The sequence below is a fragment of the Ammospiza caudacuta genome, chromosome Z, assembly GCF_027887145.1.
Source record: "Ammospiza caudacuta isolate bAmmCau1 chromosome Z, bAmmCau1.pri, whole genome shotgun sequence".
Lineage (NCBI taxonomy): Eukaryota > Metazoa > Chordata > Aves > Passeriformes > Passerellidae > Ammospiza > Ammospiza caudacuta.
In genome coordinates this window covers 76881371-76909335 of record NC_080632.1, presented here as the reverse complement: position 1 = coordinate 76909335, position 27965 = coordinate 76881371, and the positions used below count along the sequence as shown (strand labels likewise).

Below are 27965 nucleotides of genomic sequence, written 5' to 3'. Positions count from 1 at the left end.
CCAGGCACCATGGAAGGCCACGGATGCCATGCCAGCCTGGCATCAGGAGCAGCTCCCTTTGAGCAAGGATGCTGTTCCCACCCCCAGAGCCCCAGAAGCTGTTACCTGGGCGGGCAGTCCTGCTCGTGGCACTTCTTGTGCCGCCCCTTGGGCTGCGTGGCTGGGTCACAGAAGGAGTTTTTGACGGCTCCGCTCGCCCTCCGCACGCAGCGCGCGATCTGCCGCCGCAGCCCTGCCAGAGACACACACACAGAGAGAGAGAGAAAGGAGCAGTCATCCTGGGCTGGGGATGGAGTGCAGGAATCCCCAGCTACGTGCACCCTTCAGCCAAGCTGGAAAGGTCAAGTGGAGCTGTCTTGGACGGGATCAGAGCTCAAGTGACAGATTAGAAAGCACTTTCCTTGATGGCTTTGCTGGCCTCAGAAAGGGCTCCTGCAGGCCCTCGAGCGGGTTTAAATGGCTTTGAAGGGTTCTCCAGTTACCCACAGACAAGAGGAAACACAGCAGCATCAGGCTATTCACAGCAAGCTTGGGTTTGCTGACCTTTTCTCTGTTCATTGGGAAGGCTGTTTAAGCAGAACACAAACCAGAGCCACAGAATAATCCTGTGACTCTTAACATTAATTCAACTTTTAAGAAGTTTTGGTGCACATTTTGACTTTTTTTGCACATTTTGAAATCAATGATAAAAAATGTCTTCTATTTTCTAAATACATAATACACAACATTCAGTGCAAGAGCTTAAGAACAATTATGAAGAGACACACAAAAACAATTCACACAAACCATTTGGGTTATTTCCTAACATTTCAATTTATACAAAACTCCATTCATTTAACAGAAAGAAACATGAACCAAAATACTACACGAACCTAATATGAATCTGAAGAAATCCACTTTCTAGGAGCCTGCTTTCCCAATAGTTCTGCAATAATTTGAGGCAGATCTCTGGCTGCAACGCAATGTAAACAAAAGTATTGCAACATTACAGTTTGAAAGACTGCACTGAGACTGATATAGGGGCATTAAAATAGTCCACACAAATCTTAAGGACTAAAAAGACTGAAAAATCTTTTTTTAACTCCCATTAACTGTGCTATTCATTTTCATATCAATTAATACACACTGTAGATCACTGCATCTCTAGAACTTTTATCTTCCTCCTGGGATGCACAGGGCCTAACAGCCCTGTTATCATGGCATCAAGGGTAAGTGTTGGGCTATTTAGCAGTATGTTTAGGAAACAAGCTTTTCCTTTCCTCAAGCCTCCTAATAACTAGATAAGAGCAGCAATCCACAGAAAATAATTGAGAAATAGTAATATATTCCTCTGTATATTCATAGCATCATAAAAATGGTAAGGTTGGAAAAGCCCTGTAGGATCAACAAATCTAATCATTAATCCTGCTCTAGCTCAAGAACACAGAAGAGAGTTTTGCATGCCTGTTTGGATAATTTCATAGAAACCAAAGGAAACCTACATCCCTATTTTTTAACACCTGAGAACATCAGGTATGTGAGGAAATGCTTTCATTTTTTGATTACTTTAAGGCTTCTGACTGAGACATATAAAATAATTACTGACTACAGCACAAGATTTGATGACTGACTCTGCCCCAGTCAGATATGAAGGCTGATCTTCTAGCACAGTGATTAGTGTCACCTGTAAGGGACAATTAAGGAACTGAGGCATTCAAGAGTCCATGGGTACATGGTGCAGCTGCAAGACTGCAGTAAGCCTGGACATGGTGATCTCTTATTCATAGGTGACTTCAAACAGGAGCAAGACTTTTGTCTCAGCAGAGAACTCCCAGGTAGCAGTGCTCTCTTTTATGCCCTGGTATAAATGTGACTAGAAAATTCAGCAATCTTTCTGCTAGCTGTAAGCAAATCAGTTGGCAGAAATGTTTCTGTTACTTTCAAAATCATGATATGTTGCTGTTCCAAATACAAACAACAACAAATCTTTTGCTTTGATAAATTTTTAGTGTATTTCAGCTGCTGCAATTCATTTTAAAGCCCCCATAAACCTTTGCAAAAGTTTTGCTTTGAAGCTGTACATTCTCATAAAAGGACCAGCTGACATCAATGAACTAGTTTATTCTAATAAACAACCTCTTTATGAAAGTTATGTGAACTCCCATTGCAGTTTCAAAATCTCTTGCAGTTCAGCTCCAAAGCTGGAAGGAATTCTATATGCTTATAGCAACACACACACACAGATGTAGGTTTACATGCTATGACATAATGAAATGGATTTATCAGTTTGAGCAAGTTGAACTAGAAAACACTGCAGAAAAAGACAACTAGTCACTACTGACCCTGCCCCAGCAAGTATTTACAGTTATACAAGTTAAGAGGGTAATGTCCTATTCAAGCCACAGATTAAAAATTCTAAATATACTGAAACCTCAGTAAAATTTGAAACCTAAACATTTTTTTGAAAAGGCTTTGAGAGGTAGCTGTTTTTGTCCCTTCACCACTTTTAGTTTTTTTCTGAACTCAATGCTGATTAGTTCACCTGATGTGTACTATCTCAGCTCAGTGAAAAAAAACCTTGCAAGTATTTCTGGGAAAGGTAGGAGAAACCAATAAAGATAATCATCAGATCACAGAATAATCTCCATTTCACTAAATCTGCTCAGAGGTTCCTTCTTCTTCCCTGTGACAGTTCATGCCTAATGCAGGACTCTTTAGATGTGAGGCTGACCCACACATACCTTGCTTTCTCACTTGGTTGGCAAAGCAAGCTACCAGTTCAGAGTTATCTGGGTGTGAAAGGCATTTGAAAGAGAGATTAGAAATCTTTTTGCCACAGAGCCCTCAGTTTGGGCTGTAAACAACAGAAATGAAGGATCATAAGCAAGTATATAAAAAAGTGTATGAGAAACATGCATATTTGACTTTAGAGCTCATTTGAACAGGTAATCATCTGAGCTGTGCACTTAGATAGTCTGCAAGGAGTTCACTTTGTATTTGAACGAGCAAATTATATTCTGTGCATGCACAAGTTATGCACAGAATACAAGTGCCAGTCTTTACATTTGCAGTGCTATAAAACTGAGACACACAACAGTCAATGGAAACAGTGACCTTTGCATTCTAAAACCAACACTACAAGCTTAGGAACACTTGGAAATAATTTTGCAGAGTGGCCTTTATAAAAGTTGTAAAGGATTTAGACGGCACATAACAGTTAACCCCAAAAAGAATCTTAGGGTTAAGTCTTTTAGCAGAGCTTTGAAAATCTGCCAATTACCCATACTATCTGTGGAGAAACAAAGTTTTGATATTGGCTAATATTCTCCCTTAGTTGCAGCTGTGCTGTGCTATGCTTTTTGTTACATTTAATGCCACTCAAAGCTGGTTCTAAGAAACAAGACCAAAGCCTTTAGACAAGGAGGAAGTACTTACACTTTTAATTCCAATATAACCCATTCCGTGATTGTTTAAAGAAGGAATTATAGGTAGTTGGTCTAGAAAAGAACCTCAGTGACACATTTTAATTAATCTGCATGTAAAAAAGCTTACAGGCTCTACCTGCTGTCTTGAGAGCAGGCTCTGGTGGGACGGCTCTTGTCCAGAGGGTGCAGCAGATTGCAGGACACCACTGTGCACACATTCTGACTGCAAAGCAATTCCTTTCAGCATAAAGCAAATGGCAGGAGAAGATTCAACCTGTCCTGCACTGAGGACAGAAAAAGGGTTATGACTTTTACTACAAATTATCCCCTTTGGTCCTTGTTTGCCATGAACTGGATTGCAATGTAACTAATCTTTTTTCTACACTGGAAATGTGTATCAGGTATTGCAGTGTGTTCTCCTTTTCCCTGCATGAAGGATAAGGTATACCTGCCACAGAAAACTTTGATTTTTCTGACTACTTTTTTCCTGTTCAGCGGTGTTACAGTAGACTGGCCAGAGCCACCTTTGACACTACAATAGGTGGGTGCATACAAAGGAAATGAAAGAAGCCATGAGAACATTTGAATATTTTGTTTTTCCACTGCATCAGTCCACTGCCCTGCCTGCAGCCTAACTTCTTATTTCCTAATGCAAATTTTCTTTCTTGGCTGCAGAAAGCATTTGATTGTATTGTCCTGATTTCTGTGGCCACCAAAGGCAGAAGTAGCCTTGGATTTATTGCTGTGTTTTTGGCCAGTGGTGATGAAAGGATGTGTGCTGGACCTTTGGCAGGTCCAGGTTTGCCAAGAGAACAGAAGTCTAGGTAAGGATCAATTGCTCCCACTGGCTGTGGCTATCAAAGTTAGTTCAGCAGTTCATCTTTCTTGATCCTCCTTTTTATCCTAAAAAAATATTGGTTAATTGTTTACAAAAATGCTAATTGCAATAATCCTTAAAAGCTATTTACTACTTACGTAAGGCTAAATAAATACAGCTTTTCTTATTTATCTCTCTGTAGGCTTATCTTCAATAAGACTTGTCCTGCAGCACACCCATGGCAGAAAACGATGTGCACTTCAGTGCACTTTTACCTTATAAACTCCTCAGAACACTTCAAATGTCAGTGATTTGGTATAAGTGTGTTAGTGTCAACAGCAATAAATTCTGAATCTAAACAGAGTGAACATTCACATGAAATCGATCACATTGTTCACAGCCAGAAGGAGGTTCTGTGGAAGTCAGAAGGAAATTTTATGTAAGTCAGTTGGACATCAGGGAGAATTTCTTCACTGAAAACATAGTCAAACCCTACTAGAACAGGGTGCCCAGGAAGCGGTGGAGTCACCATCCCTGGGAGTGTTCCAGAAACAACTGGATATGGCACTTGGGGCCATGGTTTGGTTGATGAGGTGGTGTTTGGTCAAGGCTTGGGACTCTCTGATCTTTCAGGTGTTTTCCAGCCTTAGTGGTGCTATGAACAGTGATGCTGATCCACATCCCCATGGCCCAGAGCACAACCAAATACAACATGCATCAGCAGAGAGCTGCAGGCAGATTGGCATATCAGATTTCCCCACTCCAAGTGATGCATTGGAGCTCTGTGCCAAGATTTCTCTGTTTTAATGAGCAGGGAGTGATAGACAATACCCTGACTGCATCACTGCATCAGCAAACTACATCCTTCTTTACACCTGTCCAGTTACTTCTCTAGACATCTGTATCTCAGAGGAAAGAGGACTACAGGTTTATTCACTTCTTTTCTTCTGTCCATGAAGGAATGCAGAGAACTGGTGAAGTGTCTGTGCCCTTCATGAACTGGGATGCACCTCCTGGTTCCCCTCCAACTGATGTCACCAAGTCCGTAATCTTGTCTGAAACACATGATTTCTACTTATACAAAGGCAGTAAGCTCAAAAAAGAGCTTTTACTAAGCTTTTACTAAGAGCAAAAATGCAGCTAACAGAGGAAGTCAATTAGTAGATAAGAACTGGAAGAACTTTACATACTATACAGTTATCTGTATAAGTAACCCATGTGGCAGAAATAAAAGCCACATCACAGTTAACTAGCCAGAAGAGAGTACATGGGGCTACAATTTACCTAGAAACAGTTCTGGGAAAACTGCAGCTAATGTAAAAAGAACCTCAAAACAGCGTAACAGTCTACTAACACATTCGCCTCCTCTCCCCTTTTTATCACAACAATTTTTACATTAAATATGACTCAGAACTACGCAGGTATCAGAAATAACACAGAACACAATTAAGCAAAACCACTTGTTTTGTGCACCTATTTAAAGAAAATGGTGGGTGTCTCTCCACCAGAAAGCACATCAAGTTTTGTGCTGGGAGACTCTTCTCAAAAAAAACCCACAGAAAAAAAATCACAGCATCTATCTAATCAAGCATACATAAATATGAATGAACACACGTCTCCATAATATATTAATTATATATATATATAAATATTTTTAAAATAACATGTGGATGTTATTGGGATGGGATATTTTACACTAGGCTTCTAAAAATTCTTCTTTGAATCTTATAAAATTAGGTCATAAAATGCCTTTTGTCCAAACCACTAAAAAACACATTGTTTTAGTGTCTTCCCTGACAGAAGAGATTCAAAAATGTTACTCCTGCAATCATCACTATTTTTAGAATCACAGCTGGGTTTGTTATAACACTTGTTTGTCCTTTTTCTTTTCTTCCAAAAAGGAGTTGAAAAAGCAGTAATTACCAAAAGCCATTAACAATACTCTAGCATTAGAAAAGGTCTTTCTCATATTATTGGTCTGGTTGTAACACTAATCTTCTACTCCTTTCACACTGTACAGAATGGTCAAAGAACAATGTTATGGTTGTATCTCCAGAATTCTTTTACTGTCCTGTGAAAATCAAGAGTTAATTCAGACAGAAGGCTACAATTCCTAACCCCCAAGTTCAGACTTCCCTTCATATACCACATTTTCGGCACATTTTCAAAATTATTCACACAATTGATGGATTTAAAAAATGACTAATGTAAAGATTTGGTCTCTTTATCCTTACTGTTGGTTTACTATAAATATTAACTTTGTCTCATTGATGTTAGCTACTTCAGAGGAAGTTCTCCTGGTAGCATTTTGTGTGAGTTACCGGAAGCCACAACTTTCAGACCTGTTGTTAAATCCTACTTCACAGTCATCACTGTGTTTGTCTGGTTTAATGTGCTGCATAGAACTACAGTACAACTGCAGTGCTACCCAAGCTATTGCCAAACAGGCAAAGACATGGAAGTTCTCAAGACTAATTGCAATTAAGTAACTATTGAATAATGGACAGAAAAGAGTCATTACTTGTCAGGGCAGGACAGAAATGAAGAATATTTTTTGTAGTTATTATACAGAAAACTCTTAATAGGGAAACAACAGTAGGTCATAAATTTGTATTGCTGGAAAGAAAGGCTATGGTGAACAGTATTGACAAAAAATTATGACGGAAAGAAAACTGTACCTCCTTATTTTGGTTCACAGAAGCTGAGAATTTCAGGGCAGGTGTTTTAGAAACATAATGACTTATGCAATTTTAATTTTTTTTTTATTTAGAAGTCAAAATACATTATTCACAGAATCACAGAATGGCTGGGGCTGGAAGGCACCTCTGGAGATCACATAGTCCCACCCCCCCACTACAGAAGGGTCTCCTGGAGCAAGCTGCACAGGAGCACAACCAGCCAGATTTTTAATATCTCCAGAAAAGGAGACTCCACAGCCTCTCTGGGCAGCCTGTTCCAGTGCTCTGCCTCATTTAAAGTAAACAAGTTATTCCTTACATTATTTTTGCAACCATGTGATCTGATTTCCCACCAAATGCAGATTTAAAGAACATTACCTCTTTGAGGATTACATCTGTAATGAAGGAAAACAGTAAGAGAAAAGGGAAGTGAGGAATTACCTCTTCCACAGGTAACACTGCAGGCTGTCCACTCTCCATATTGCCAAAAATACTCTGGCTCTCCAATCTCATTCTCATTACTCTCTTCTTTGCGTACAGTGTATTCATACTCGATTCCAGGGTTAGTTTCTTGAAAAAGCAGCTGGAGAGAGTGGTGTTTATCAGTGGTTTAATTAATAATCTACTGGTCAAGAGCTTTCAAAGTGTGAAACTGGAATAATTAAAGCTGCCCATAAAGTCTGCTACCAGTTCAGAGAAGCAGACATGCAGAATTTCCACTTCTTTGTTGACCATGGCATACATGAATTTTTCAAAGACACAGCTGTTTACCATGCATTTCTGCAAATGCAGGTGAGAATAAATGGGTCACCATAATTGGTATTCTACTGACTATAAGAAAAGATAATGTGAAGTCCATCCAAAGCATCCTTATGCTGCTGATTAAGAGCTATTGCCTATCCCCATTATTAGTTATAATTTTACTACCTGCTGAAATAGCTGTTACAAAACAACCTCTGGGTCAGAAAATTACAGATGCTATTCAGACGCTGCTTTAACATTATTTTTCATTGTTTCTGAATTAAGAAGAAAAATTTCCAGCTGAGAAGGGGTACTCAAGAAATTTACCTGAGAGGGAGAAAGTAAACATCATTAAGGGGAAAAAAAAACTTCAGCCACAAACTTTTATTCTTCCCAATTCTACTAAAAGTGAAGTCTGAGCACTCACTAGTTTTGTCTTCTCACAAGACATTCAAAGTGTGAAAGGGGTCTCCCATCACACCTCTAATACTTCTTTTGATTGCATGGTGGACACACATGCAAACAAGCCATGAGAGACACTTCTGAAGATCAAAAGGCCAATTCCAAACTGTTTTCTCAGAACTGACAGAAACTGGTTATGTATAAGTCAGAATCCATAAAGCAACATGAAAGAAACAAATCAGCCTCTGTGGATGTTAAATGGGTCAGTTTCACTTACCACAAGCTATTAACCCGTATACATAATGCTGTATGTTTTCTTGCTCTGTGTAAGCTGCCTCTGCTGTCAGCTGCCCGTAGCTCTCACTGTTCACAGCCTCACATCAGCTCCCTTTTCGTGACAACTTATTTTTCATCTGGATCTGGTTCACATCACAGCCATGAGTTGGTCCAAGAAAGTTTGGGCAAAGGACTGACCAACTAGTGGCAGCACAGGATTATCTCAGCCTTTAACAAATATTGGAGTGCTATGCAGGATTTGAGTTCTTAGGCAGGATGAACAACCCTCAAAAGCAAAGTGCTTATTTCTCTCCAAAACAGCTCAACTGTTTTGTTTTTTTTTCAAGACAGCACATTAATAGTGTTTTATATACCAATATACATATTTTCTGCCCCTGATTTCCTCTTTACCTGAATCCATATCGATTCATTGGTGGGTCCTGGAGCAGTCAGATTTTCTAGATCCCCTGTTCTGTCATACTGAAATATTGTGCCTGCCACTTTGTATTCACCATTCCACTGGATGATATAGCCTCCATTCAGGTAGTATTTTTCTGGGTCTTTGCTTCGCATAGCAAGGAAATTTCCTGATTCTGTAACTTCCATGACTTTGATTCCCCTTGCTCCTTTTGGAATTAGCCCAATATCAACATATCCTAAGAGACAAAAAAAATTAATGGAGGTGAACAACAGAAATGTCACTGCATTTTACTTCTTTGTAAGATGATTAAAACAACAGCTTTGCTTGAAAAAATACACAAATGTGCTGTCACAGAGCTTGTATTTCAGTTTGTTGATAGTGTGACTTTCCAAGTCAGGGTTTCTAGTATCAGTTGGGGAATAGTGTTTAGGCAATGCCAGTGGCATTTAGAAGGGATGTGGAGGTGAATGACTTTCAGAGCTGTGCCAGGGGAAATCTACTCCACACATGAGCATCAACATTTCCATAACTATGCCTGAGGGCTCTGGCATACTGTAATCTGGAGAAATGCCAGGGAGTTCCTGCAAGTTAACAGCCTGTTGTGGGAAAGGTTTTTTTCAATTTGCAAAAAACATTTTCATCTGTACACAATGTACAGGTGTGCACAGAATTCCATGTACCTTCTCTTAAGGCATTTAAATTCTCTGTGACTGTTTGCCCTACAACAACAAGAATAACAAAATAACGTTATTCAAAATGCCTCAAATTACTACTATAAATTCAGCACTTTTTTGTAAACTACCAATCTTCATAACAAAGTTCAAGGGATCTTCATGGATAGTTATGTGTTCAGGGATTTTTGGTTGGTGTGTTAAGAATGACCCAAAGCATCTATTACAGAATTTTGTTCACATCATAGGCAATATGTGATGTCACAGTCTGAGCTTCTTACCTTACAGGAAGCTGCTATTGTTGTTGCTACTAAATTGTAAAAATAGGAAGTTCACATAGATACTTGAACGTGAACACAGGTAGCTTTCTTGTTATTGCCCCTAGCTGAGCTCTAGAAATTGGATGGATAACACTGTTACAAGCTGGTGCACTGGGAGCGTGAGCTGCATTTTGTGCTCGTTTACTTCAAGACTGGAACATGAGTTCCCCAGTTCTCATCACACCTTTCTGAGGTCATGAATTAAATTCTGAGAGTCACATCCTGTTCACCTTTCTTGTGAAATGAGCTTTTCACCTTTGATTACTCACTCACATGAGTGAGATAAACCACACTGGGCATGCTAAGCAATCTTCAGTATCAATGTTCTTCTCCCACCAGAACTATTTATGTGCTGTACAGTAACCTGCTTCTGTAAATAAGTGCCCAAGAGTCTTTAACATCCGATTTTCTTTGCAGCTCTTTTGTGGTGTAATAAATAGTGGTTAAAATATCCTATGCTGCTTGTGGTGCAAAACAGAAAAGACTTCAGGTCTTTCCTAATTAGATTGATACTATATAACCATATATATGGATTTCCAATGATTTATGTTTAAGAAGGAACATTTTCTGAATGTTACCTTCTGCAAGTCTTCTTGACTGACTGTGGAAACTGAAACATTTTTTTCTAAATGATTCAGTTTTTTCTAAGTGAATGAAGGAAGAAAATCTGGAAGCTCACTTCTATTATTCAGGAAATCAGTGGTCTAGGTCTGTTGTAAGTAGCCAAATCTAATGATTCTCTCAAATGTTCAATTCATTCAGTGGAGAGAAGACAGGTTACAAACACAGTGTGTGATTATGTAACTAAAGGCTTGATTAGAAGGCATACTTACAACCAGGAAAAATTAGCACAGCATGGAAAGCCTTAATTATGTCACATCCTGGCAGCTTGGCTTTGAAATTTTGGTGTCCTTTTACAGTAGGGTTGGGTTGGTTGTTTTTTTTTTTTTTTCTATTTAATTAGAATAACATTTGTTCAAAATGCAAAGCATAAAAACTATAAGACAATTTGTATTCTATTGCAACACAAAAACCTGTATATCCTTTCAAGATTTTGCATAGTTAATTTTGTCTAAATCACCTGCTGCTGCTCCGAAACCTTATTTTAAACGTATTGCAACTGTCTGGTAAGGGAAGTTACCATTCAATCAGTATATCATCTTCTGTCTTCTCCCTGGCCCTCCCCAACAGATAAATTACTTCCTGATTTCCCAGAGCCTCTTGCTGATTCCCAATAAACATTATTTGATTTTGAAAGGAAAGCTAATCAGCAGCAAGCTTTTGAGCTTGTCACACAACATAATAAATTTTTGTTTTAAAATTCTGTGGATGGACATTATGGAATTGTTCCTGGTTATGTGGTCTCATTTGATAAGGATCTAGAGATCCAAGATTCAATAACAGTCAAATAGTCAGCTGTCTTACCTACACTGGGCTCATTAAATCCTGGAGCAACCTTATTGTGGGTGCTTCTGCACACCTGTGAACAGGCAACCCTCAGATGCTATTAATCCTTCCCTTTTTAATTAAAATTAAATCTATATGCTCCCAAAACAGACATGAACAAATTAATGAAACCTTTGCTGTATGCAGAGCTGTACAAGGACAGAAGAACTTGTTTTCCCTTTCCAACTTCAGTGAGAAAAAAGTAGTTTTACTCAGGCCATTAGCACAGCATTGCAGATCAAACGATGACCAGATCTGACTATGCACAGAGCATGCATTTTTTTCTAGCAGAAGCGTGATTCACTGATAACATGATAACACTGATTCACTGATTCACGTGATAACACCCAGTTACAATTTCCCCTGCAGATCATCCCTCAGTTTTCAACAAGAAGCACTTTCAATCATTTTTACACAGAGAAATGACTTCAGCAAGGGAAGAATTTAAAGGAGGAATCCAAATTACCAAATCCTTCACTTTGATTAAACATCATCTTCACTGTACGACAAGCAGAGCCATCTCCCAGGCAAACTCCACACTGGTCTTCTGTTGCGTTAGAATTTATCTCATAATCACAGCCAACAGCCTAGAAGGAAAAAACAGCGTCAGTATAAATGCAGCCTCCACAATTAACTACTCAGAGCTCATCTATCACTGTGCTTCTGAGCAGGGATGTAGTATATATCCTGTATGGTGTATTACACCAAGGTGAAAAACAAACCAACAAACCATAACCATCATCATGTCACAAAACATACAGTAGTGACTTGAGACACAAATGTGCCACACAAATGGCTTCATTATCTGGGACTGGCCACTGTATCTAGGATTTGTGTCTGCTTCCTAATGTCATAGAGCCATCCACAGGTTCCTGGGAATGCAATGCAGAAACAGAACTGAAATCTCTGCCAGCTTTTTGTGGCCATCACGCAGCAAAGAACCTCTACTACAGTCAACCCTCCTGGCAAAGAGAAACTCTTCAGTAAGCATGAAGCTTTACATCAATGACTCTCCAGCTTGCCAGCATAGGGCATGGGTCCAGATACAGTGGGTCAAGTGGGTCAAGTTCTAGTAAAAACTAATTTTCCAATTTATACTTGCTATAGGAACAAAGTCAGACTATAATATATTCATCCTGAGTCAGGAAAAAAACTTCCTTGCCCAACCCAAAAATTCTGTACTCTGATGTCTTTAAATTTCAACAGAATTTGCATTTCGTTTCGGGATTTTTTTTCCTGCCTCTTTTCAAAAACAGGCAGGATTGCAGAACACAGCATGAAGTCCAACACTTAGTGGTTGTTAATAGCATCTAAGATATCTGGAGGCCTGTGATAGAGATGAATAGCCAGAAGCCTGGCTGTACGTCAAGGTTTTGTCTTAGTTTCAGATAGGGGATACAGTATCATAAAGTCACCTCAAAACACGTTTTCTCAGCTGATTTTTCTCAAAATAAGCTTTCAGGTGCTATACCTACCAACCTAACACCCTCTTGATGTATGAAAATCTGATATATGAACCTCTTTTGACATTGATCTTATTTCACCTTCAGTACATCAGCTACTGTGTATTTCTGCAAGATTCTGACAGGAAAATCCATCTATTAGATTAACCTAGGTATACAGGCTCTTGCATCCCCTAGTGCTTTTCTATCATTTTCAGCTTAAGAAATACCTGAACATTTGTCTAAGTGCCAATGAATTTAATGAACAATTAGAGAAACTGTGAGAAACAGAAGCAAGGAAAGGCCTCCAACTACAGATGGTGCCAAACGGCACCACTTAAAAGAAGGCTCCCAAATAGAGATGCATCCACCACTTACTGCCAATTCATATCCAGCACCTTTCACACCAGCTCTGAAAAGCCACAGCCATGTCAAAGGTTCTGCAGAAGTCTTAGCTTCTCCCTCCTCTCAGCGAAGGCCACTTTCAAAAAATGAAATATTTTGTAATGTCTTGCACACACACAGATCCTGGCACCAAGGCCCACACTTACGAGCAGTACAGAAGATTACAGAGATAACGATATGTCAGCAAGGTGACTAACTTTTTGCCTCCAGGTATGCAGCTATTTGAACAGGGGTGGATTTAATCTACTATTCAGAATACACAGATGCCACTGCTACACAAACAGGATGTTTCTTTATCTTTCCAGGAGTTCAGATCTGTCTCTTCACCAGTTTAACTTTAACACTTCCTAGTAATTTAGAGAGGCTGAAGTGTTGCTGTTTTCTCAGTGATGCATTCCACAGTACATCTACTGTACTATTAGTACATCTGTTAATCATCTGCAAACAGGGAAGTCACAGTTATCTGGCTCATTATTAGACCGAAGAAATAATAAGACACTCTGGAGAGTCATTGAATTTGAAGTTTATTTTCTATACTACGCACATACATCCTTGAACAGAAAGGTGGGGAAAGTCTGAAGATGGAACTCTTGCACTTTGTGCTTTCCCATTAGAAAATACAATTAATGACTGCTGGGAGCTTGTATTTTGAACTTCTCTAAAAATTACTTGTCTTCAAATTGTATATTTTTGCCAAATTATCATTTTCTGGTAGAAAATTCATGTTTTGGAAAAGGTTTCTGTGCTTCTTTATTTACTGTGCATTCTTGTTTGAGAGGCTGCACACAGAATTAATTTATCTATTTCACACTGTCAATCAGATAGTTTGAAATGAACATCACTGAGCATATTTCCCTTCCAAGTACTGTGGGGTGTAAAAACCCCCAAGGGTTTAACTAATTAGTTCTGATTAGAACAGCTGCAGCCCTGGCTCTAACTGAGATGGCAGCAACACAGCATCATCCCTTCCCTGCCTTTGGGATTGGCAAATCTGTGTTTCTGCATGGGCTGCGCTTCATCAGATCAGATTTTGACCATTTCCTTTACCAACAGATCTATGGCATCAAAGTATGGCATCACTGGGATGTGAAGGGAATCCCTTTGTCCCTTCCAGTAACAGCAGCAGAAGTTTGTATTTCACTGTCCTTCTGATATATGAAACAGTTTGTATCTGATCAGACATGAGCCTTACCTATACATGCAACATTCCTACACATTCCTGGGGTTTTGGAATACTCAAGAATGAGGTAGGGCAGACAATTTACTCTGCTATAATAAATAAATAAAGCCTTTGCTTTATTCCTCAGCCCTGGGGTGCCGCTGGTGCTGCCATGACCTTCACATATTGTCTCATCATTGCAGGGTCTCATCTTACAAAGCCATTAAAAACCATCACAAAGCAATATTCTCATGTCTCAGAATAAACAGCATTCATTTGCTCCAGATACTTTAATTTCCATGAACTTTAATTTCCAGACCATGTTTTCCTTTATTACTCCAGTGAATACTGCATAATTTTTGCCATCCATTAGAATAATTTCAAGATGCATCATTCTTCTTTTTACTTGCTTTCCTCATTATTCTTGCTCTTGTGGATGCATTTTCTAAACATGCTTCAAACTTTCCAGAAGATCAATATGACCCATTAATGGGCACTTGCAGTCCAGACCTAGATGATATTTGAGGTCCATTCCAACCTGAAGCATGCTATGACTCCATGATGAATTTCTGACAAGCAGTTGCTAAAGGGGTTCTGGAGACTAATGCAGGTTATAGAGCAGGAAATAATATCAGCAGCAATTAGGCTCTGATTTTTTTTACCCACATATGTCCTTGTGCACCCTTTGCCTGTGAACCATGCTGTGTTACAGGAACCACTGTGTGCCATGGCATGGGCATCACAACTTAGCATCCCTCCCTGCAGCACTTTGCCATTGTCCCATCCCTCCCTGCTGCACTGTGCCATTGTCCCACTCACCAAGAGCCCTTTCTAATGCATCTGAGATCAGCTTTGTTTCTGGTCACAGCACACAGTGCAGAGGCAGATGCAATGACCTGAACTACCCAGCTGAATTACAGGAAGGAGAAACAATTTATTTCCTGCTGCTCCGTGACTAAAGGGAAAACAGCCAGAGATATTGGCCTTTTTCCATTTCCAGAGGGAGAGGCTTTTGTGTCAGATTGGCAGTGGGAGGCAGATACAAAAAGTCCTTGCTGTCACTGAAGGGTATGGCCTTGAAGGGCACTGCTTGAATATCCATCATGTGAAGGCTACACTGAACTTTAAGGTCTTCCCTCCTCCTGTCTCCCCCACTAAGTCTTCAAATAAAGAAATTATGTTTACTTCATGTTGGCCATGACATTGCCATGAAGGGAGAGAAATGTGTCCTGATGTCAGTAATTTATCTTGTAATTTATCTGTATGGGTCTGAATCAAATGTCCTGTTGGACTAACAGTGGGAGGAGAAAGCTGAACCGTAGTGGTGAAGTTGCTGCATAAAAATCCAAGCTGTGTAATCTGCTTTTCAGAAGGAGAAAATAATGGTTCCTTCCCTGCTACACAGCTGTGTAATTCTCCAGTACAATGTCAGTCTCTCACAATCACAACTGTGAATTACCACAGATTTGCATGACTGAAGGTCACTTAGGCCTATTGAAATTCTGTGCAGGAGATGAATGGCTGTTAGAAACATCACAGATGTTTCCAGATCCTCCACCCTTAGCATCTGCACACTCCAGTGCAAAGAACATGTAAGCCTTCACTTTTAGAGGATGTGATGGCTTGTACCTAATCAAAAATCCCCATTATCAGCGCTTAACAACCATACTCTGGTGGCAGTACCTTCACTCATTAACACTGGGGGAACAACTGACTCACCTCGTAAGAAATAAGAGTTGTGAGAATTAATACAGTTGTGATGTATAATTTAAGTACAGGAATATAGGCTATGTGCTTTAAAGATCTCCCAAATAAAAGGGGGAAAATGACAATTGAAAAATGAGTGCTAAGGCATACAGTAAAAAATAAAATAGTCATAGTATAGCTTGATGATTTGAGATTAAATTATTGACAGATCTTATCAGATCTCCTGACAGAACTTTTCTTCTGTGTAAGGTCAGCGTTGAGAAAGGACCCAGATACTTTATAGGCCAGGCCTGCAAACGAGTTAACAATTTTAACTTGTCTTTGATTCAACAAGTTCTAAAGGAATACCATGCAAACAACACCTCACTGTAACCCTTCCTTCAGCACTGATGCACGGGCAGCACTTCCAAAAAATTAGGAGATACAGGATAAATTAAAAGGACCAAGTGAATCAGTAGTCTGTCTGTACTTACTTCTCGCTTGAAGACGCACATTGTGGCTTTGTCAGGCCAGCTAGGAAAGGACCCAGTATACCTCTCATGGCTAAAATGAAGCATCTCAATCCACATTTAGCCATTAAAGAAAGACTAGTTTCTCTGATAGCTCTGAACAAATCCATGACAAACTGCAAAATCAGACTAAAATCAGATTAATTTAGAAGATGAAATTATTTTTTGGATCTATCTATCTTGTTTTGACATACTCAGTAGGAAAACTCTGAACTCACTTGATAAAAAATAGCTACTCTACATGCCAATCACATGTGAGCAATTTAGACAGTGGATCTAATATCTTATTAATTTAATATTTTTCTCAATTTCAGACCAAAGTGAAGTGTTATTTTAGAACTCAGGACAAATGTGAAGTGCTCTTGTGAGATACAATTCTGAAAACCAGAATAGTGCTTTAACACTTGTGAATGTCTTTTCCACATAATTAGCAACATGTTGCAATCAAACTACAACAATGATGTGCCAGACTAATTATACTAAACCCATTTCCAGATTTATTCTTCAGGACCAGTAATGTATCTATTGTGCTTAGCTAGCTGGAATCAAACACCAGCAAATTAGATGAAGATATAGGAAAAAGCTTCTCCTCAGGTTTTGTGCTGGGTACCTATTTCAGACGAAAGCATCCTACCCTTCAATACTGTGAGCTATTTGTGTTATCTATTCATCATTTGGTCTCATTTTGCATGGCTATATTGTTCATTTTGTGATCCTGACTCCAAATGAATCTGTTTGCCACGAGATGTGAAGCAGCAGTCACCATGGGCAACGCTGATAGCATCTTGGAGGGAATTTCTCAGAAACACTTTGGGTCCACAGAGTTGTTAATGCTGAAGAGTATCTGGGCTCTACAAACTGCAGTTAGATTAGCTTCTCTTTCACCTCTGATCTCCCAGTTTGGATTAATTGAGTCTTGCTATCTCTAAAACAGGTATAAATCTGAACTGCCACAGGCAAGGTTTCAATACAGAAAGCATATGGAAACTAAAATTAACCACAGTGACCCCAGTCCAACTGGGCTGGAAATCAGAGAATGAATGTTTCACAAGGACAGCCTTTCTGAGTTTGGTAACTGGTCTCTCCCAAGTGAAGGTCAAAAGCACTGCTATGGTATGCAATATCTACTAGATGTTTCAATACGCTAAAGATATTATTCATTCTGGCTTGAACCATTCAAAGCCATCATAGTTCAAGGGCCCCTTCTGGCCCTCAGCAAAGTTAAGCAGCATCTCTTCGCTGTGAGCTTGATCAAGATCTTGGTAACCTTTCATAAATTCAAGCATTGCAAGGAAAGCTTAAAACATATCTTTTATTACTGGTCTCTGATGCACTGTCATTCTAACAAAATAAGAAGTTTAAAAAGAGGGTGTACCAACATCTATTAAAAATGTGAATTTTCCATCACTAGAAATCTTTAAGAAAAGAATGTGAAAAATGTCAAAAAAGTAATATAATTTTTAAAGGGATGAAACAGACAACTTCTTGAAGTCCCTTCCAGCTGCATTTTTATACAATTAAGTGGCTTGGGGCATACAACTCCCATACCGGATAAGCAAATGCAGTTTCCACAAGCCACATTCTTGCTTCCAAAGATGCTAAAAGCAAAAAAAGCTATTAGGCTTCAGGGAGGTACAGAACAAACCCCCAGTCTGAAGAAATAAACCACAGATGTAAATATATCCTCAACAAGAAAAGCACTCATTTTATTTATAAGAAAGTGACTAAAAGCAATGCTAAGATTGTGGAGGCTACAGAATTTACAGAACACTCCTTCAAATGCCATACAGACACACACATCATCCTGGAAATCTGCTACCAACACAAAGAATAGGCAGCCATCACTATACTTATTCTTCAGTGCACAATATTACTGAGCCATATACACTGTGTCTGCCCATTATCTCACTGTATAAGATTATTCAATTCAATGTTGTAAACTAAAATAATTTTTACTGCCCTCAACTGCAAAGTCCTATTAAAAGCTCAGAACAGCTAAGCCTGTATAGCTAAACCACATTTTCATAAAAAAACCCACAGACAGTGGTGACACCAGTTACAACCCTAAAGCTACAATACTTGGTGAAAACTTCTAATCAAAAACAGCTTTTCTTGAACTGATGTTTTAAAATAGTGGGAAAAAAAACAGAGGATTTAAAATGCATCAAAAGTAATCAGCAGTCAGTCAAACAGACTCATTAAAAAGGTGGAAATTTCATTTATGTCTACATTGAAAGCTTTTGCTATAAACTCATTATAAAAATGTGATAAAATGGAGCACTTGGCCTTGATCCTATCAAAAAAATGGTTAAGCATTTTGCCATAGAATTAAATTGAAGAGAGAGAAACATGCAAACATACCCAATACCTTACACATGCCATTAATACAGACATCTCGGCTGTGCCTTCCCTCAAAGCAAGGAGTGCCATCAGTTACTGCATCAAGCATCTTCTCTGAAAAATGGCCATCTACTGGGCGGCAGTGGAGCTCACAGGGGTTTGCTGAAAGGAAAACAGAACACTCAGACAACATGCCAGCATGACACTGAAGTGCAGTGCACAGGGTCTCTGCTGAGACATTTGCTCACTTTCCCTGCCATCTGCCAGAACTGGCAGAACTGGAAGAATTGAGCAGAAACAGGGTGACACAGGCCTGATAAACAGCACTTGAAGATTTGTGAGAAGCAGCTGCAGGCTGGTCCCCTAGCACCTATATGTGCTCTCTGTCACTGCTGAGTGAGGCTGCAATGAGGCCACCAGCTGTGATGGAGAAAGGGATGGGAAACCAGCAAATCCACTGCCACTAGAGAAGGGGTGGAATCACCAAGGAGACAGACAGGAAAGTTTTCCATCAGCTGGTTACTCAGTAATTTCAGAGATAATTTAAACTTTCCATCACTGCTGTCAGCCTCTCTCAGAGAGCAGTCAGCTGCCTGCTTCTGATCTTACGTGTCATTCATCATTTTCATCTACCTGTTGGCACTTAATAAATAATTTCAAACTTTTTTTTTCCTGCGCGACAACTTATGAAATAGGGATGATATTGCAAGTCTGACAGACTCAGGCTGTTTTCAGACAGATGTCCCACAGAAGCAACAGGGAAGAGAAAAGCTGTAGCAAGAGCAACAAGTGGCGTCTGAAACAAGACTTTCTGTGATTGATCAGGGCCTTAATCTATTACATCTATGGAGTAAGAAGAGCCAAACACCAACCTCCCTGCCTCACAGACACTGGCCTTTGTGAATGGGAAATCTTAAAGCTGAGACATCAGAGAGACAAAGGACACAAGTCTGATAAATAAATTGTGTGCATGGAAGATGAGTTAGAGCTGAAATTAGGGTCAAAGCAAGGACTGACATCATCCCTGGCTTTGTAACGCTCTCTGAAAACTCTGCAGCAGAACCAGAACTATCTGCCTGAATTAAAAATCATCCACTACCATATTAATGAAGGACACCAACACAAGACTTGTCATCAGGTTTTGGTCTATTCAAAGACCCCAGTCTCACCCAGCATTAAAGCAACTTGTTCATGCTCAGCAACCTGAAATGCTTTGCTGAGAAAAGCAGTGGGCCTTAAACCCACCAGTCAGCAGTGACTTCAAGGCACCATTATTTAATAATTTTAAAACTTTGTTTTAAAATTAGCAGAGGTGCTAATGCTGAGTGAGTTTTATCCTGTGCCTGACAGAGTTGACAGAAGCTGCTGCCTTGGTCTCAGAGGGGTGCAGGGTAACTATAAGCATTCCACATCCTGGTTGATGGATTTATTTTTATCTTTTTCCTCCTTTGCTGACTTTGTTTGTGCCATGGAAAGGACTGTATTTGAAGAAATGTTTGGTATGAGAGAAATGCAATCTTCCAATAATTCAAATAAACTAATTAATTTCCAATAAAAGGATTTATCCTTTTGAAGGAGGAAAATTTGCTCTCATTACCAACATACACAACACCACACAGTGCACAAAGGTTTGTGCAGCACCAACATACACATAACACCACACAGTGCACAAAGGTGACTGCAACTCTTCCCCTTAAAGTTCTTGCAGATTAAGAACTGAATCCTGCAATGCCTGAGCTTTGGTACTGTGAATTTCACTTGTGTAAACAGAAACACTGCAGAACTGGGAACAAAAAATAAATCAAAAAAACCCCAAAAACCCAGAAGAGTAAAGGAAATTGAAATCCTTAATGAAGGCTTTTTTCCCCCTCTTGTCAGCAGAGCTAAAGCGGCATCTCAGGTCTGTCACCAATGTGCGCTTCTGGCTTCTCAAACAAAAATAGCTTCACAAAGTGCCACAGTGATGAGACCCAGAGCACACGCATGGACCATGGTTATACAACTGGTGGAATTCCAGCTGATGTGAATTGTGTTCAAGAATATCAGTGGAGGTGGAGCTAAGTAAGTTCTTCAGGCAAGAACATAAAGTTTGTAATCCTCACCAACCCTCAGCCCTGCTCTGAAAGCTGCCAGCCATAACTCCCACCAGTTGCCTTGATAAGACCTGTCATGGTAAACAATACAAGTGATTTTAATTCTGTCTGCAGAATTCCTTTTATGGCAGTGTGATTAAAGGGATTACTTTAGTGCTCTAAATTTTGCTTTACCTTGCCTACTTTCTCAATGTAGCACTTTTCTACACAAAGCACAATATGTTTATGACAAGGAGAATCCTACAATTCCAGGTACTCTGTTACCTGCTCAGACAGATTTTACAGAAAGACATTTCAGCTTTTGTATTGTTCCTAATGAAAAATGTCAAACAGAAGTTTGGTATCTGTACCTTTTCATCGCTGTGTGTTGACAAAACAAGCAATCTCATTTCAGAAATCACCAAACAAGAAGAAGCAGACAGTGCTGACATACTCCTGCCATAATTATGATGCTGTAAATCTATAACTCAGAATCAGTTTTTAAAGAAAAATAACTCCTTACTAAGTCAAAATAAAATGAAAAAAAGAAAAAAAACACACAAATTTTCATACTTGCAAGTGCTTTCTAAGTAAGAAAGCTTTCCTGTTTTTCCTGATTGTGTTAACTCATGTAAAATTAGACCTAACCCACAAATTTTTACTGTTTTTCATTCTACATGTATTTTATGAAGACCCTCTGGAAATTATAGGATATTTACTTCTTCACCTAAAACTCTGCTATTTATTTCATTTTTCATCTGCAGAAAGGCTGGTTAGGCTACCAGTGAGGAAATTATACTGGCACTGTATTTGGTATTCACTATCTAAAATTATTTATCTATCTACCTATCATTATTATTTATTATGGTTGAGCTCAGGGATCTTGCCTCTGTTTTTATAGGGTTGTAAATAAACTGCATCAGAATCAGCCAATGACCTCCAAAACAATATTTTAATACTTTTTTCATAGAACAGTTACCTAATATTTTAAACACTGTGCAGATACCAAACTCACACACCAGGGAAAAAAAATGTTTCCTGAAATGGTAGAATTGCATTGAGTTCAGCCTTTTTTCTTATTTCAGACCCAAAAATCTAAAAAGATTTAACTCAGATGAATAGGAGCACTTGCTCAGAAGGAGCTCATTAAAGCAGCTGGTTCAGTTACTTCAGCAAATTTGATTAAATCATGATAAGATTTTAACAAAAAGTCTGTAATCCTTGTAACTTTTAGGCCAAAATATACATAAATTCCTGCAACCCAGCATATGCATGAAATACTAGATCCAATCTGTGAGCACTCAGTAATGACCACGTGCCTCCACCAGCTCAGGGGTACACAAGCTAAACACTCCTTCAATGTTCCACTGAGTAGCTGGCATTTAACTCACTCCTAGTTTTCCTTTCTAGAGCAAAACTTGCTTTGCTCAATCTGTGTTCTTCAAATCACAGAATCATAGAATCTTTTGGACTGGAAGAAGTCTTAAGGATCATCCAACCCCCTGCCATGGGCAGTGACATCTTCCATTACACCACAGTGCTCAAAGTCCTGTCCAAACCTGGTGTTGAAAACTACCAAGGATGGGACACCCATTGCTTCTCTGGGCAACTTGTGCCTCACCACCCTCACTGTAAAGATTTTTCTTCCTTATATCTAATCTAAACCTGCCCTCTGTCAGTTTAAAGCCATTCCCCTACGTCCTATATCTACTAATCCTTGTAAAAAGTCCTTCTCAGTGACCTCCTGACTTTGATGTGGCTCTCCTGTCAACCTTCTTTAGTCTGGCTGCATCCCTCTGCCAGTGCCTTGCTCCTAGCAGGACATAAGATCTTAGCAGAAGTGCCATCAACAACCAGCTGGCCAGAAAAATTACAACCAGTTTTTTTATGTGGTGTCCACATCTTACACCTCCTGCTGACTTGACCAGAGAAATGATCAATTCCCTAATATACAGAAGATGAAATGGAATCCCAAGCCACAGAGCTCCCTTAAGGGCCCAGTGACTTATCTGTAATCAGTAAGAAGAAGCAAATCAGCAAAGTTGAGTAAAAGTCCTGAAATTTGGGCGTGTGATATTTTTCCCCTCTGTATATTATTAAAAAGTTCAGATTCACCAAGTGTAAACAGAACAACATGAAGATAAGTAGAAAGGAACATATTTCCTTCCCAATTTAAATTTGTTTACCTTACAGCTGATTCCCATGAGTTCACATGCAGGAGGGATCCAGCTTAACCTGACTAAGAAGGATGTGATTACCGTGCCTGTCAGAAGAAGATAAGGCTTCAGTATCTTTCCCAACTTCACAAGGAAGAAAAGAGGTGAGCCTCTTCTCTCAATCCCTCATCTCTGTGAGAACTCAGAATTGACTGAGGAAATACCAAACAAAGAGAATTAGAAAAGACAATTGCCAAACAGACAAAATGGGAAAAAAAGCTGAGGTGAAGCTACTTATCACTTTAACCAAGCCTGGAACTCCAAACCAAGTTTTATTTTGAAACAGGAACATTTCATCCTGTTAGCTCAGCCCTTGTGACTGTATCAGAACATATCTTATTTGATAAATAGAAATATTTTGGTAGGAATACGAAATTGAAAACATTTTTAACACAACCCTTATCTGAGCTAATGACTGACTAAATGATTCTGGCACTGATACAGAAAATAAAGGTAATTATATGATTTAATGTAGGACTTATAGATGGAAGCTAAACCCTTAGACGCCATCAGACTCATATCAGTGGAATTTGTCAAATGGTATGAAATAAATAAACATGGGGTCAGTCTGATGGAAAGAGAAGTGGATATGTACAGAAGTCTGCCCAAAGTGTCAAAATAGGGGCCTGGGTCATGAGAAAAATTCATAAAATATCCTGCTCAGCCTGCTAGATAGTTTATCATCCCTGAACTTGGAGGTCTCCATAATTTTAAGATTCGCAGGGGTACTCTGATGCTCCAGCTTGAGCACATGGGTTTCTGAGGTCCAGAGCAATTCCATAACAGGACTATGCAAGTTCCCCCACAGGCATAAAGTCATTTAAACCAGAAAATTCTCAACTGAAACCTCAAACAACAGGCTAGGAAACAGCAAGATGTGACTTACTGCTTTTCTGTGAGACTGTTAAAGCTGGTTGTTTTATTAAATCACAAGCTATTCAAAAATGTCTTTGCTATCTTGTGAAGTTGTAATTTACACAACAAGTTACAATTTACACACAAGAAAAGTCTCTTTAGGTACATGACATTTGCTATAACTGCCTTATGCAAGCTATGAAATTAAAGCCAGGCGAGAGAATTGCGACCATCCAGAAAATTTACTGGTTTTTTTCCAGTGGGATGAAGGAACAGAAAATGTCTAAAATGTCACAGAATGTCTGGCTCAGGAATCTATTTCCTCAGCTAGACACTTGCACATAAAAAATGTATGTGCACTCAGGGCTTGGGAAAGCTTAATTATGCTTTCTTTCCCCTTTATATCCCAAGTGCAGCATGAGAGGATCGAAAATGCCTGATACTAAAACAGGAGCTGTACTGGGTTTGCATGGCCAGGCTTTGGTAGCAGGGGGGCTACAGGGGTAGCAGAAGCTGTTGTGTCACATCAGAGGTCACCACATTTGGTCACATTTTTGGAGACAGGCACAAAACTGAACACACTGAAGATCATGCAACAACAGACAAAGCTCATTGATGGACACTCCCTTTTATAGGGGGTTCAAAATTCCTGTGCTTGAACAACCAACTGGTCGAGGTTCCAACACTGCCCAGTTCACTGGCCAAAGATATGTCTGCATTCAGGATTGGGACTGGCAGGGGTCCCCTGTTTGAGTCCAAATCCTACTTAGCATTGTCTTATCTAGGGACTTGGTAATGGACAAATCCATTTCCTACACTTCTACTTTTTAATGAACTAATCTAGCCAAATTAGTTTCTGTTATGGCCAATTTTATCTGTGCAGCTTCAAACCAGCTGTAGCTGTCACAGTAGCTCTGTGAGAAGCTGCTAGAAGCTTCCCCCATGACTGACAGAGCCCACATGAGACAGATCCAAGAAGGACCTGCTGCCAGTAAAGACCAAACCACCAGTGACAGTGCCAGCACCTCTGGCATAATGTATTTAAAAAGGTGGAAAAAAATCTGCACAACTGCAGCTGGAAGAGAGGAGCAGCTCTGCAGACACAGGTCAGTGAAGGAGGAGGGGCAGGAGCTGCTCCAGGCCCCAGAGCAGAGATTCCCCTGCAGCCCCTGGTGCAGCCCTGGGTGAGGCAGCTGTGCCCCTGCAGGCCCAGGGGGGAGCAGAGATTCCCCTGCAGCCCCTGGAGGAGCCACAGCAGAGCAGCTGGGTGTGCCTGAAGGAGGCTGGGACCCCATGGGAAGCCCGTGCTGGAGCAGGCTCCTGGCAGGAGCTGTGGCCTGTGCAGAGAGCAGCCCCTCACTGGAGCAGGCTCCTGGCAGAACCCATAGACCAGGGATCCATGTTGGAACAGCCCATTCCTGAAGGACTGCAGCCTGTGGAAAGGATCCATGCTGGAGCACCTCAAGAAGAACTGCAGAGAAGGACTCATGTTGGAGAGGTTCAAGGAACACTGTCTCCCATGACTATTCTACTCTGATTTAGTTTCTAATAAATTAAACGCATTTCCCCAAGTCCTGTCTGCGCACGATGGTAATCAGTGAGTGATCTCTCCCAGCCCTTATCTCAACTCACAAGCCTTTTGTTACATTCTCTCTCCCCTATCCAGCTGAAGAAAGGAGCAACAGGGTGGCTTTGGTGGACATCTGGTGTGCAGGCAGGATTAACCCACAATAAAAGTCAAAGCCTTCTTGGCAGCAGGACAACATAGTAACAATGCTGTGAAAAATCCTTGAAATCGGATTCCATAAGTTAAGAAGTACGGGAATTGACAAAGATTGGCGTACATATTAGGACATTGTGAGTAAAGTCTCCACAGACATGAAACATCAGTTCATTTGGGGTTTAAAAAGCCTGTTTGTTTGCTGTTGTTTAAAGTCTTGGTTTGTTTGGACACACACATGCAAGGAAGGCTCCAACTCCTGTGTCTCTCAGAGACAGCACTGCTTCATGATCTTATTTGCAGGTATTTTGCCCAGGACATCTTTAGCCACTGATAAAAGGTGAAAAAATATTTGAAAGTGAGATGGGAGGAAAACTCTCAGATGTACTTCAGGTAATTCTGGCTGGACAAAACTGGAAGCAGTGTGCCCACAAGAGCCACCTACCCTCAGCCATACAATGATGTCAGATGAAAGATCAGCACAAATTTGGCTCCCTACTTGAGTGTTACCAGGAGAGCCTTTTTGTCTGAGGAAGCCAGTTTTACTTTAAGTTAAGAGTTTAGCAGCAAGAAAACACTTCAAATGTTGCTGGTGGAATGTGAAGGGCCTCCAAGGTAATGGGAAAGACATGGAAATCTATGCTGAAATTCTGGCTGCTGAGAAAATGGGTGAAAGCAGTCAAGAAGTTTTCAAGCCACAGAAAAAAATATCTGTGGCTTGAAATTTGAAGGCTTTTGCAAATGATTTTCCAGATGAAATATATCAGGCTCAGTAGCATAGCGTTTTAAATAGAGCTGGTTTGTCTGTACAGTTCTGAACTGTTCTACTTGAAATACAGCACGGACAGAGCACAGCCCTGCCTTCCAGTGTGCAGTAAGCATTTGACTCATGATTCTCAATGTCCTTTAGAAACAGACCTTCTGTAAGAAATGCACATGCAGAACTACCTGCTCTGTTGCAGTGTCACAGAAAGGACACGAACAGAATGAACGCTGTACCCTGCACTAGCACACCCTGAGTAATAGAGGTCTGGAATCTTAATTTCAATGACAGGCAACTGCAAAAAATGTTTTTTGAGCTTGGTTTTAGCCTCAACATTAGGCTGTTAGCATTTGTCATGGATTTACTGGGATTTCTTCCAAAAAATCTCCATCAACCATGTTTTCTTTCATCAGAAATTTTACTGGAAGTCTGTCTGCTCTAGGTTCATCTTCAATGGTGTATTTATTACACGAAATGGAAACAGTAGCTGAAATTTAGGAAATCAATTCAGAACTTCCAGTACTAAAAAAGCAATTAACATGCTGAAAAATACTACTGGCAAATGAAACTGGAAGTTTAATCCTGATCTTCCCCATCCTGTCTGTCTTATTTTTTCATTAAAAAACACATTGCTACCAAGTTTGCTGCTGCTGTGGAAATGTGGGGAGTGGCTGGTCCACCTGAAGGCTGTGCTGCCATTCAGCAGGACCTTGATAGAGGGGAGAGTTCGGCAGGGAAAAACTCAATGGGGTTCAAAAAGGGCCAGTGCAGGATCCTGCTGGGGAGGAATAACCCCAAGCACAGACTGGGGTCTGACCTGCTGGAGAGCAGCTCTGCTGAGAAGGACCTGGGAGTTTTGGTGGGTGACAGGTTGCCCATGAGCCAGCAGGGCTCCCTGGCAGCCAGGAGGGCCCGTGGGCTCCTGGGATCCATTGGAAAGAGTTTGGCAGTTCTGGGCTCCTCAGTACAAGAAAAGCAAGGAGCTACTGGAGAGGGTCTGGCAGAGGCCACAAAGATGATTAAAGGACTGGAGCATCTCTGTTGTGAGGACAGACTCTGGGGGCTGGGCTTGCTTAGTCTGGAGAAGAGCAGACTGAGAATAGGTCTCACCAATACATATAAACATCTCAAAGCCAGTACCAAGAGGATGGTGCCAGACTCCTTTCAGTGGTGCCCAGTGACAGGACAAAGAGCAATGGCCATAAACTAGAACACAGGAAATTCTACCTCAGTACATGGAAGAACTTTTTTACATAGAGGATGGGAGAGCAGTGGAACAGCTGCCCAAGGAGTTGGTGGACTTTCCCTCTCTGGAGACATTCAAACACACCTGGATGTGTTCCTGTGCCACCTGCTCCAGGTCATCCTGCCTTGGCCAGGGGGGGTGGACTGGATGGTCTCCAGATATTACTTTCAACACTAAAACTTTTGTGATTCTATTGGATAATCTGCACCTTACATTTATGCACAACCCAAGAATCAAACTACATACAAATAATGATTTCTCTTGTATTTAATAACTAGCTGTTCCAAAGCAAGTTATAAAGCAAAGCCATTGACTCCGCCTCTACAACACAGGGCAGTATGATACTGAATGTAGT

General features: G+C 40.2%; 1 protein-coding gene across 1 annotated transcript in view; it reads right to left on the bottom strand.

The window, feature by feature from the left end:
• ADAMTS12 (ADAM metallopeptidase with thrombospondin type 1 motif 12) overlaps positions 1–27965 on the bottom strand; it is a 142392-nt gene that overhangs the window by 25138 nt on the left and 89289 nt on the right. Inside the window, exons 13-17 of the mRNA XM_058823783.1 lie at positions 18767–18900; positions 11643–11763; positions 8730–8974; positions 7341–7482; positions 106–232 (exon numbers count right to left, since the gene is read on the bottom strand). Coding sequence (XP_058679766.1) covers positions 106–232; positions 7341–7482; positions 8730–8974; positions 11643–11763; positions 18767–18900 — 769 coding nt within the window. The remainder of the gene's footprint in view (positions 1–105; positions 233–7340; positions 7483–8729; positions 8975–11642; positions 11764–18766; positions 18901–27965) is intronic.